A 13259-nucleotide genomic window follows, 5' to 3' on the forward strand; every position below is an offset into this window, starting at 1 on the left:
ATTTGTGTTAAATGCCTAATAAAATATAATTCACACTTAAAATTAATGCCTTCTTTCATTTCTTTTTAAGGCTCAGTTGCAGCTCCAGAAGTCACCAGATTGCACCAAAAAAAGATGAAATTTTCAAAATTTGACCCACTGGTCAGTTACACTCCCTATTTTCAGAAAAACACCCCCAACCTTCCCAATCCTGGCTAAGCCCCTGTATGGAAAACACAAATTCCCTTCTAAACTTAAGTGGATTTGAGATCTTGCATATTATCTGGCACTGGAAAAAATTGTTAGTTTCAAGTGTTGATGTTCTTACCTGGGGTAAGAAAGATGGACTTTCTTACCCCAGGAACGTTTGACACTTCAGAATTTACTTCCCTGTCTTTTTTATATCTATCTGTGTATTATTTATCATCCATGTTTTTTGCCATGGTTACAGAACAACGGTATATACTTGCCTTTTTTTTTTTAAAGATGAAAATTATTATAATATGTTTAATTTATATAGCGCCTTTCTCAAAACCCAAGATCGCTTTACAATAATAAGCAGAAAAGAAAAAAAAGAAAAAAAAAGTCCACCAAATAGAGGTCAGGATATCATTCCAGTGGTGTAGCGGCCACAGTCCCACCAAAAGGCGCACGAAAACAAGTCCCACATCTCCAGCACAGCCGCCGTAATGCCGCCAGCAACATTGCTCGAACACCATGCCATGGATCCACAAAGCGAGCACAGAAGCACCGCCATGAAGAGCACTGGTGTATCCCAAACCGCCTGCACAGCTGCTGCGACGCCACCGAGCAACATCGCTCAGAACATCACGCCAAGCATTAAAGCACACAACACTGGACAACCACGATGTTAAAATGAGCAACGAGCTCACTGCAGTCCATAGCTGGGAGCACAGACATCACCCACAGCGAACCACGGCCTGGAGGGAACCGACGCCCAAAACTGGGTCCAGAGCTACACCACAACCGGCGGACAAAAACACTCAAACACAGAAAAAAGAAAAAAGATTAAAATAAAAAAAGGAGAGAAAACTTTTTTTTTAAATAAATTAAAATAAATAAATAATACCCACTGAATAGAATGAACAAACCTGTGATCAAGGATGGGGGGAAAAAAAAAAGAGATAGTTTTCACTTTTCTTGGAGATCTGAGCATTATATATAAAGGCTTCAATCCCACTTGAAAATGTGGTGAATTTTCCACAAATTATGCAGAAACTGCTTTAACATGAAAACATCCTTTACCCCAGAAAACATACATCGATCTCAATACAAGATTAATATGTCTGAAGTCGACATGGTGAGGGAGATCTTTAATCGATGTGTAATTTGATAATCATCCAAGTGTAACCGGATACCTGCGTTTTCATTCGATTTGAAGATTTACCTTGAAGCCGAGCTCCACGAGGTCATGGCGTTTGAGAGCAGCGTGTGTGCAGGTCATGGCAATGATTTTAGCCTCTTTCACCAGCAGGTATTTCGATCTGTCCAGTCCACTGCGCAGCAGCTCGAAGGCCCTGAACTCCTGAACAAGAAACCCACAATGAAGTCAGTACTAAAGGAAAAGAAATCTAAAACTAGATCACGAAATCAGTCCGAGATCTCATTATCTCCTCAAACTTCTGCCATCGACCATAGATAAGTGGTTAACACGGACATTTAATTGTGTTCCAAAGAATTTTGGTTTGCAGCAGATTTGTATGATTAGTAATGCCGAGCTGCCATCACAGATACAACGAGAAGAGCAAAGCCATGAGCTCTTGCTGGACGCTATGCAAGCAGTGGGTCATAAACGTTTGATGTGTTACTATTTTTTTTTAAGATATTTTTTGGGCTTTTTTTCACCTTCATTGGATAGGACAGCGCAGAGACAGGACAGGAAATGAGTGGGAGAGAGAGACGGGGAGGGATCGGGAAATGACCTCGGGTCGGAATCGAACCCGGGTCCCCGGATTTATGGTATGGCGCCTTAGCCACCTGAGCCACAACGCCCCCGATGTGTTACTATTTTAAGTTTAATATTAAACTGATAAAATCATGTAATATTAACTAGGATATTTTTTTTAACCCTGGTCCATTACTAGAGGACAAACAGCATCCGAACTGAGGCTGGAATATGAGAAACAAAATGAGATGAGCGCCGGACCAGCCCTGCTGCAGCATGTTTTTTAATACAAGAGCCAGACATCTATGACAGCCATGTCTCGTTGTCAGCAGATGCCTTATCAAAGAGAGCGAGTGTAACGATCTCTCTTATTCTGCTGTGATAGAAAGGCACGCCTAGAAGAAGAAGGAAGGGGGGGGGGGGGGGGGTAGCAAGCTCCTGACAAAGAAAGCATGTTAGTCTAGTGCTCTGGGAAATGAACACATGCAGAGGCAGAGATATTGCTTCAAAGTAATAAATCAGTTATTGCTTTTTGAGACCAGTGCTCCTATATGAAGGAAATGCTATTGTTATCTCTGTATAAAATAAGGCCTGTCTATGATGGCTGGGATTACAAAAGAACAACAGATAAAAAAGGGATGGGGTTCAGCAAACCATTCGTCAGGAGCCGAGAAATCTGGGCAACATATCAGTGGTTATTACACTAAAGACGTCCATCACACTGAAGGAGTGATGGAAGGCATGTTAAAGCAAAATGCCCTAAAATAATAATATCCTTAAAGGAGATACGCAGATCCATGGCCTCACTTTTTGTTTATAAATGCCTTGAGACCTCAAGAATGGCACAGGAATCGTTTTAAGCGTTAACAATAAATCTAATATCATAATTTTTACGATTAAAATGATTCATATAGGTAGCGGTCTGAGTGAATGACCTTGACATCTGTGACGTCACCGCAGGAAGTCTATCGGTCTCATCGCCGTTTCCGCTATACTAAAACACAGAGCTGACTGCAACTCCGATCTTCCATTTTGAGCTAATTTATCGCCATGCCACGTAGATGTGTTGCTGGCGGGTGCAGCAACATGACAGAAGGTGGATTTACGTTCAGGGTTCTTGCAGGATTCAGTAAGTTAAATTTTAGACCTTTTTTAGACTTTTTAAGACCATTATGAAAAATTTTTTAGACCAACACGAAGCATTACAACCTGCCCTACCCCTGCCCTTCCCAAAAAAAGACAATCGAGTTCAATTCTCAAAACAAAGTCATTTGTATTGGTAAACTGATTATCAGGGATACAAACTGATTGTGTGCTTATTTATGTCATATGGCAACATAGCAACAAAAGTACAAGACAATAGAGTGATAAAGGGCATTTGTGCAGTAAATGCAGTCTGTAGGGGTTTGGTTTTTTCCCCTGACTGCAACAGAACTCATTTAAACTTTTGGTTAGTGGTGTTCTGGTAATAAAACAGCGTTATTATATAATGCACTGTTGTCAGATGATGACTTTCTTGATTGCTCATGTGAACCCCATGCTGCAAACCACAGCATCGCAGACCTCCACTTGCTGTAGCAACCATTTCAACCATATTAACAGTAAAAATGCATACACATCTTTTAAAACTAATAGTTAAAACATACGTAGTAGCCCCGTAGCACACTTGCTTCCAGTTAAACAGCAAACTCACGCAAGGCGGCAGCGATTTACCAATGAAATCAAGTCATACCTTGCGAGAGGTATACAAGGGAGACAGCAGGTTTTTAAGCAGTAGCGGAGCAAACAGGGGCCATTTGAGACAGAGGTGTAAAATCAGTGCAAAATATGAATGCAAAATGAATAAATACTAAATAATAAAGCCAGGAAAGACACACCATTGGGGAGAGAATAATATATTTAAAAAAAAAAAAAAAGAGCACCGTTAGAAAGCTGAATACGCTGACTGGACTCATGCGCTCCATGTTGTCATGGTAACGTTGACGACATGTAATGTGCACGCTAAGATTGTCTACAGCAAGGGTGCCCAAATTCTTCTCTACAATGGGCCAAAAATTAATTCTGTGGGTGGACCGCGGGCCAAAAAAACCGAACGTCCACATTATGTTACCTTACATTTTATTGAAACGTGTCATTTTTATATAGGCTAAGATCATTAAACTCAAATGTAAATGTTTAAAGCAATTAAACACATATTTTGTATATTTATAGTAGGCCTACCTTGATTAATTTCAGAAGATGACAGAACATCCACATGGCTTATTTTAAGAGGTAGAAACATATTTGAAAGGAAAGCAACATTTCAGACTATATTACAAAAAGTGCTTTGGTAGCTTGAACAAGTTGAAAACAGTTGGATAAGGTCCAGGATAACCAAATATACATCTCATCTCATTATCTCTAGCCGCTTTATCCTTCTACAGGGTCGCAGGCAAGCTGGAGCCTATCCCAGCTGACTACGGGCGAAAGGCGGGGTACACCCTGGACAAGTCGCCAGGTCACAGGGCTGACACATAGAGACACAGACAACCATTCACACTCACATTCACACCTACGGTCAATTTAGAGTCACCAGTTAACCTAACCTGCATGTCTTTGGACTGTGGGGGAAACCGGAGCACCCGGAGGAAACCCACGCAGACACGGGGAGAACATGCAAACTCCACACAGAAAGGCCCTCGCCGGCCACGGGGCTCGAACCCAGGACCTTCTTGCTGTGAGGCGACAGCGCTAACCACTACACCACCGTGCCGCCCCACCAAATATACAATTCTATTTAAAAATTAACTAAAATGTGAATTGAGCAATAACGCATGCCCTTGTAACACTGTGCCTTTTAAGCCATTTGAAACCAGCTGGATTGCCCAACTTATGAAACCAGAGAGAATTTACTTTAGACTGAATGTGAAATTAGATTGAGTATTAGGCATGGAATTGGACAATGTGAACTGAGCAATATAGAACACAACACAACATTTCCCTCGTGTTGTACCTGAAAGTGTCTCAAGGCCAGCCAGCTCCTGTGTCACTTCAAAATCCTCACTGACTCCGCGCAAAAATGCCATCAGTTGTGCATAGTCACATATGTCGGTGCTCTCATCGCAAGCAATAGAAAAGGCCGTAAATCTGGATGCTTTACCAACGATCTGTTCTCTGAGATCCTCAGCCATGTCCTCGATGCAGCGGGTAACTGTGTTCCAAACTAATTTGCGAAAAGGCCCGTGTCTGGCTCGGGGACACAGTCTCTGCAGCCACAGTCAGGCAACTTTTAACAAACTCTCCACATGACAAAGATCTCCCAGATTTCACTATCATTGCACTGATCTTATAGCTGGCCTTAGTTGCATTTTCTTGAGCAGATGACGGCTGCAGTAACGTGCGTTGTTGGGCACTGAGACTGGCTAACAGTTCGCTAGCCTTCTGCTTTCTTATTTCACCACTCTATTTCGCAAACTGAGGTAAATGTTTTGTTTCATAATGTCTACGGATGTTGTATTCTTTCAAAACTGCCACTCTCTGTCTACAGATAAGGCACACTGCCGAGGAATCGATTTCCGTGAAAAAAAAAAATCTTGCCAACTATTTTTGAATTTTCTTTTATCCGTGTGCCACTGCCTAACACAACGCTCCATTGTGACCTCTGCTCCTCACTCGTGTCATGAGCCTGCTGACAGGCAGAAGAGCCAGCAACTCAACAGCGCCCCCCTTGTCCCCCCTTATAAAACTGTGGTCAGAAAGTGAACTGCAGGCAACTCTTCGGAGCCGTTGGGACAGAAATTCCCAGCGGCTGGCACAGACCTGGCACTGACGGGCGGGCACAGATGGGAAAAATGAGGCGGGCCAAAAAAAAAACGGAACATGGGCCAAACTTGGCCCGCGGGCCCCAAATTGGGCACCCTTGGTCTACAGTGTGAAAGCTCTCCGCGCTAATGTGAGCGGCTATTTAACCCACCGTTCCAGCCCAACACAACTCCTTTTAGCGATAGTGTGCTTCAGCCTATTGCTCGCACAACATTCTCGTTTTTCATACTTACGGCGGTGCTTGAAAGTTTGTGAACCCTTTAGAATTTTCTATATTTCTGCATAAATATGACCTAAAACATCAGATTTTCACACAAGTCCTAAAAGTAGATAAAGAGAACCCAGTTAAACAAATGAGACAAAAATGTTATACTTGGTCATTTATTTATTGAGGAAAATGATCCAGTATTACATATCTGTGAGTGGCAAAAGTATGTGAACCTCTTTACTCACTATTATTCGACGCGCTAGTATCCACACTCTTCATCGTACTGCCAACACAACCGCTAACCTTCTCTGACTGACACAGACTGCATAAACTCGGCGGGAACTTAGAAGGTAGAACTACGGTAGGCGTAGTGGACAAACTGGACCGTTGCATACTTGCCGCGATCATCGGTGATTGAAGTTTTTTAGCAGGCAGACAACGCAACCGGCACATTTTTTTATGAATGTTTTGCAGGCACTTCTAGGAACGGACTGAGCGGATGTAAGAATTTTAGACTTGGATAAATAAAATTTTAGACCTGGGATGAAAATATGTGTGTTTTTTTAGACATTTTAAGGCCTAAAATGTAACTTTCTGAATTTTAGATTTTTTTAGACCCCGCGGGAACCCTGTACGTTGCATTCATGGCCCAAGAATGTTCAAACTGCAAAGATTTGGACGCGTCTCTCCTCTGCTCTGCACATTTTACTGAAGACTCGTACGAGACCTCTGATCTGTTGAGTAGCGTTGGCTATAAGCCCGTATTGAAAGAGGGTGCAGTATCAACAATTAAAGGAAAAGAAAACTACAAGAAAAGGAAAGTAAGTTCAGTTGCACCAGTTCTCCCGGAGTGTGAGCTGAGCAGTAATGGCGGAGTACTCAGTATGGAGAAAGTGGAGAATGAGTGGTCCAGTTGTCAGATTTCTCCGCTGGATTTGCTTGCCTCAGCAGCAATATCTCGTCCTTATGTGGAAGAAGTGACTGAACGAGAACTGAAAGTCAGATCATTTCAAACCAATCGGTCACAAGATTGGCCTTCAAGTAGCAAGAACACGGACGGGTAAGATCCGACTCTCATTTGGTTACATCACAACAACACTCATTGTTTACCTGCATTTAGATTAATACATGTACAACCCCGATTCCAAAAAAGTTGGGACAAAGTACAAATTGTAAATAAAAACGGAATGCAATGATGTGGAAGTTTCAAAATTCCATATTTTATTCAGAATAGAACATAGATGACATATCAAATGTTTAAACTGAGAAAATGTATCATTTAAAGAGAAAAATTAGGTGATTTTAAATTTCATGACAACAACACATCTCAAAAAAGTTGGGACAAGGCCATGTTTCCCACTGTGAGACATCCCCTTTTCTCTTTACAACAGTCTGTAAACGTCTGGGGACTGAGGAGACAAGTTGCTCAAGTTTAGGGATAGGAATGTTAACCCATTCTTGTCTAATGTAGGATTCTACTTGCTCAACTGTCTTAGGTCGTTTTTGTCGTATCTTCCGTTTTATGATGCGCCAAATGTTTTCTATGGGTGAAAGATCTGGACTGCAGGCTGGCCAGTTCAGTACCCGGACCCTTCTTCTACGCAGCCATGATGCTGTAACTGATGCAGTATGTGGTTTGGCATTGTCATGTTGGAAAATGCAAGGTCTTCCCTGAAAGAGACGTCGTCTGGATGGGAGCATATGTTGCCCTAGAACCTGGATATACCTTTCAGCATTGATGGTGTCTTTCCAGATGTGTAAGCTGCCCGTGCCACACGCACTAATGCAACCCCATACCATCAGAGACGCTTGCTTCTGAACTGAGCACTGATAACAACTTGGGTCGTTCTTCTCCTCTTTAGTCCGAATGACACGGCATCCCTGAGTTCCATAAAGAACTTCAAATTTTGATTCGTCTGACCACAGAACAGTTTTCCACTTTGCCACAGTCCATTTTAAATGAGCCTTGGCCCAGAGAAGACGTCTGCGCTTCTGGATCATGTTTAGATACGGCTTCTTCTTTGAACTATAGAGTTTTAGCTGGCGACGGCGGATGGCACGGTGAATTGTGTTCACAGATAATATTCTCTGGAAATATTCCTGAGCCCATTTTGTGATTTCCAATACAGAAGCATGCCTGTATGTGATGCAGTGCCGTCTAAGGGCCCGAAGATCACGGGCACCCAGTATGGTTTTCCAGCCTTGACCCTTACGCACAGAGATTCTTCCAGATTCTCTGAATCTTTTGATGATATTATGCACTGTAGATGATGATATGTTCAAACTCTTTGCAATTTTACACTGTCGAACTCCTTTCTGATATTGCTCCACTATTTGTCGGCGCAGAATTAGGGGGATTGGTGATCCTCTTCCCATCTTTACTTCTGAGACCTGCTGCCACTCCAAGATGCTCTTTTTATACCCAGTCATGTTAATGACCTATTGCCAATTGACCTAATGAGTTGCAATTTGGTCCTCCAGCTGTTCCTTTTTTGTACCTTTAACTTTTCCAGCCTCTTATTGCCCCGTCCCAACTTTTTTGAGATGTGTTGCTGTCATGAAATTTCAAATGAGCCAATATTTGGCATGAAATTTCAAAATGTCTCACTTTCGACATTTGATATGTTGTCTATGTTCTATTGTGAATACAATATCAGTTTTTGAGATTTGTAAATTATTGCATTCCGTTTTTATTTACAATTTGTTTTTTGTCCCAACTTTTTTGGAATCGGGGTTGTAACTTGTATTGTGTTTAAGTTAGCGGTATAAGATTATTTAATTTGCTTCAGAATGTGATTGTCTCAGTTCATCTGATTATTTACATAATTAGCCTTTTACGTTTTATCAGTGAAAATGCATGCATGTACACATGTATGTTGCACAAGTTATAACGCCTATCCTGTTTTAATGAGAGTTACATGAGACTGTCAGTTCAATTCCATCCAATTCTTTAGACGGCTTTGTTCTCTGGCTTTATTTCGTAAGGTGGGGGCCTCCGTGGCCGACCTGTTACTATCGGATTCACTTTCCGATGGTTCGAACTGATACGGTTTTACGTGTATAGCAGTAGCATGTACACACATTCCAATTTCAGGACTAGCACAGTCAGATGTATTACTATCTGAGGAATCCGAAGAATCTCCAATAAATCCGAACGAAAAAGGCCATTGCAACCACTCTCGCCTGCCGAGTCTGGCTTTGGTCTGTAGCTGTCAAAGGCCTCGGTCTTAAAACCGGTTACCGCAGTGACGTCATTCACTTAGGGTTGGCTGGCTCAGCGGGGCAGCTCGAATGCCAAATTTGCGGTCGATTTTAACTCTCAAAAAAATATATATTTTTAATTCCCAATTATGCAGCATACAAGAGTCAAGGATGGAGATACTATCCACTCAGAAATGTATTTAAAAATAAAGGTTCTGTGTATCTGCTTTAAATTCTTACTGGATTCATTTTGTGTGATTAATCAACATTTAACCAATTATTTTTACTTCCTCTTATTTCTGTAACGAATCTTTCAAAAAAGACAAATTTTCAAGCATTGTGTCCAGCTGCCTTTGAGTCAGCACTTGCAGTCACATTGAGCCAAGTGAGCACTCCCCCCCACACACACACTTACTTCCAGCTGGGTGAAGATCTTGCGGATGTGGCGGTAGCAGCCTTCTGCTATGTCCATGTCCTCCTGGTAGCTCTGTCCCTTAAAGACAGGCTGGGGTGCATTTGAGAAGTACTTATGGAAAGGGAAGTGTGCAGCCACGTCCTGTACGCTCACCTCCCGGCCTGGTTTGGGCCTGACCTTGCTTGTGTATTCCTCCCAACGTGATATAACCTGCAGGAAAGAGAGTGCATGTTTGTGTGTTAACATCCTTTCACATGCACTGTATCAGTGATGAGCAGAAATCACCACATGATACCCAGCTTAATTAGTAGCATGCATGTCTGGCTGCAAGCTTTAGCACAGTTTAGCGCTTAGCATCACTATCACTGATATGAGATACGTATATCTCTCATCATCTGACCTAAGCACTGAGAAGAGAATACAGATTCAGTGAAAACTGAGGAGGAAAGGATCAAAAATAAATAAGTAAATAAAAGCTCTGTTTAAAGGACACAAGCATGCTGACACTGACTTCTTAGATTTAGATGGATGAAACCTGATCAGGCATCGCTACTGGGTTCGATAGAGAACAGCAGACGGTATTTGCTGCTCTCATCCTCTCAAAACTGCATCCCTGCATGTGTCCCATGCCCTCCCCCTCTAAATCTGTTTTTTGTGTGTGTCTGATTTTTCACCAGGCTCTCCATATGACTGCTTGTTGACTTGTTTCTGCCCAGTGAGGCGTGACTATTTTGGGCTGTGCTGCTAATTCAAACTGAAAAAGAAAGCTCGTCTCATCTGGCATTTTCTTTTCAAGCTAGACGGCGTTTCGAATTCATAAAATCGGTGAAATTTAGTTCCCTCTGAAATTTGGTCATTGTGATATATGTTTATTTCTGCAATATCTCAAAAAAAAAACCAAATCAGGCCATTCTGTGGCTGGGAAGTTATTTAATTTGAGGGGATTCCCGAGCAAATAACATGTATGAAATCGCTCGCTTCGTGCAGTCAAGCAGACGGAAGGAGTCCGTGTGCGCATGCGCAGGTTTACCTTCTTCTTTTGGGTTTTACGGCAGCTGGCATCCAGTGTTGCATTACTGCCATCTACAGGTTTACCTTTGACCGTGCACTGACAGTTCCATCATTCTGTCGCTAAACGAACAGCTGATCACACCGAGGTGCTCGCTGACCACCGATATTTATTAGTTTGGTCCTGCATTTCCTTTCCTTCGCAACATAACATCCTTTCTTCTCACTTTCCGTTACTGTAGTGGGTCCTTCACGTTTCATTCACGTCCTCCATTTTCTTCTCCTGTTTCAAATCTGTATCCCGCAATACCTTGCGCGAACGGGGAAAGCCCACCATGTGAAGCATGACATAGTATCTTGAATTGGGTCATGGTGAAGCAGGAAAAAATAGTGGAGAATTTAGGGTCACATGGCCATAAATTCATTAATTGTTCTATTAGGGGAAAAAAAAAAAACCCTAATAAAATCAGAAGTCTGTGATTCGAATTCAGTAGCTTTCAGTCCATTAGACAAAAATAGTTGGGTGTCGGGGAAAATTCTTTTTATGGCCTAAACTTAAAATCTGAAATGCAGTCTACCTTTCATGTTTGTGCATGCAGCCCAGTTTAAACAGGAAGTAAAGCATATTTAGAGAATTTTTTTTTAAAAATCAGGCTGCACCAATTCAATTAGTTGGTTCTCGGAATCGCCGCTTGAAGAAAATGCAAAATGAAAAAAAAAAAAAAATCGAAATCAAACTCCCACCAACAGAAAAGGTCACGTGACATCGAAAACCAATCAAATCGCCCCTTTCACTTTCAATAAAGACTTGTGGAAGAAACATGCCTGTGGAGGGGACTCCTGCAAAGCCTGTGTTTGTGATTGTTAGGATATTCAGCGAACAGAAGCGTAAAATCTTTGACAGGTGTGTTGAAATTCTGTTTACTGGTTTGCCTGTATTGTTTGGTCCATTTCCACCGCTAATTTTACCATCAGAGCATTTTTTAATTTTATTTTTATTTCGCCCGCTCGCTTCATATTTTTCCTGAAAAAATCAGAGAACCAACTAATTAAATTGGTGTGGCCTCAGCGTGAAATGCTGACATCTACAGAGTTGAACATACCTGATAAAGGTAAAAATGTCCGGCTGTTTCACAAGTGTAGGACACATCCCCCGGGACGCCGAGGCTCTCCTGCAAGCGAGCCACCTCTCTGAGCAGTTCCAGTCTTCGAGCCAGCACATAGTTCACTCTTCCATATCTGAGTTAGAAAACAGTCTGCTGTTAGAGCGCTGAAGAACAGACAGTAATATTGATCAGCAAAAGGAGTTGAAACTACCCATCAATTCACCAAATCAACAAGGAGAAGATGGGAAAAACGCAATGAGATCAAACAATAGCTCGGAATAATCTCAGTCACTGTCTGTCTCCTCACTATGACGCAGATCAGACACCTAACGTGCCGGTGTTTTCTTTAGGAATCATTGTTGCTGTATTGCAGCGAAGAGGAAAAACATTATTTTGCAGCATGACAAAACTAAAGCCAAACATGTGATCTCACAGCCTATGGACATACTGACTCCTTTATTAACCCTTGTGTGGTGTATATATTTTTGTTACTAAGCCAGTGTTTGTGGGTCTGGTGGACCCGCTGCATTTTGGTGTTTTAAATTTAAAGGTCCCATGGCATGAAATTTTCACTTTCTGAGGTTTTTTTAACGTTAAATTGAGTTCCTCTGACCTTCTTAAGTCACCCCAGTGGCTAGAAATTTCATAATGTGTAAACCAAACTCTGCCCAACATTTGTCAACATTTGAGAATGGCGCGTCAAAATGGTGCGTTGATAGGCTCTTCCCTTTACTACGTCAGCAAGGGAGATGATCCCCACGCCCCCCCTCTGGATTCCCACCCACTGTATGGATTGCCCGCCCAGCTCAAAAGTTGCCACCAAACATGGAAGTTGCGCTGTACATGGATGTGACAACACAGAAAGGAGTCTGTTTTTACTGCCGACGGGAGAGCCCCTGAAGACGCAGTGGCTTAATTTTATTTACTTCAATAATACGCCGTCGAGTCTACCTAAGACGGTGTATGTTTGTCGGAAGCATTTTCCTGATGAATGTTTCCACAACTTGGGACAGTACAGGGCAGGTTTTGCACATCAACTGTCACTGAAGCCTGGGTCCGTACCAAGCATCCCTGCCACATCAGCCACAAACACCGAACAAGTAAGTGTATAACTGTTAAGTCGTTTTGCCGTGTTTTAAAATCGGTGCGTTAGCCTTGCAAGGGCTACATTAGCTGTGCAGCTAACCGCTTCCTGCAGTTAGCCAGGTACTCTGCGCTACAAAACCAAAAAGCATGCAGCATGCTCTGTTATAATAGCCGATCAAAACAGTTTTTACAAAGACACCCACATTCTTTTTTTTTTAAGTCACTCGTTCATTTTATTTGTTTGTTTGTTCAGTAAAAACCCAAACATTTGTTGAATTTATTTTATTTCCTCGCGTCGCACCTTAATGACGTCAGCGCGCGGTATTTTTCCCTTCGCGGTATGTTCCTTCTCTTTCGCCATAGTAAGACACCCACATCCGCTTGTTCTGACCCACTGGAGGTAGCGTCACAGTGCTGTTAGCCAATCAGAGGTAACACGTTTACATGTCATGAATATTAATGATAAGAGCTAAAATCCTGTCGCTCTCCCGCCACCCGCTCCTCCACCAAACTAGAACAGCCTGAAACAGGAGAACCACAGCATTTTTT

General features: G+C 42.2%; 1 protein-coding gene across 4 annotated transcripts in view; it reads right to left on the reverse strand.

Moving 5' to 3' along the window:
• Positions 1-13259, reverse strand: part of aqr (aquarius intron-binding spliceosomal factor) — a 151428-nt gene that overhangs the window by 43043 nt on the left and 95126 nt on the right. For all 4 annotated transcript variants that reach the window (XM_060934600.1, XM_060934598.1, XM_060934596.1 and 1 more), the window contains 3 exons: positions 11622-11757; positions 9511-9720; positions 1388-1525 (listed from right to left, as the gene is read on the reverse strand). In XM_060934600.1, the coding sequence (XP_060790583.1) occupies positions 1388-1525; positions 9511-9720; positions 11622-11757 (484 nt within the window). The remainder of the gene's footprint in view (positions 1-1387; positions 1526-9510; positions 9721-11621; positions 11758-13259) is intronic.

Source organism: Neoarius graeffei, chromosome 11, assembly GCF_027579695.1.
Source record: "Neoarius graeffei isolate fNeoGra1 chromosome 11, fNeoGra1.pri, whole genome shotgun sequence".
Classification (NCBI taxonomy): Eukaryota; Metazoa; Chordata; class Actinopteri; order Siluriformes; family Ariidae; genus Neoarius; species Neoarius graeffei.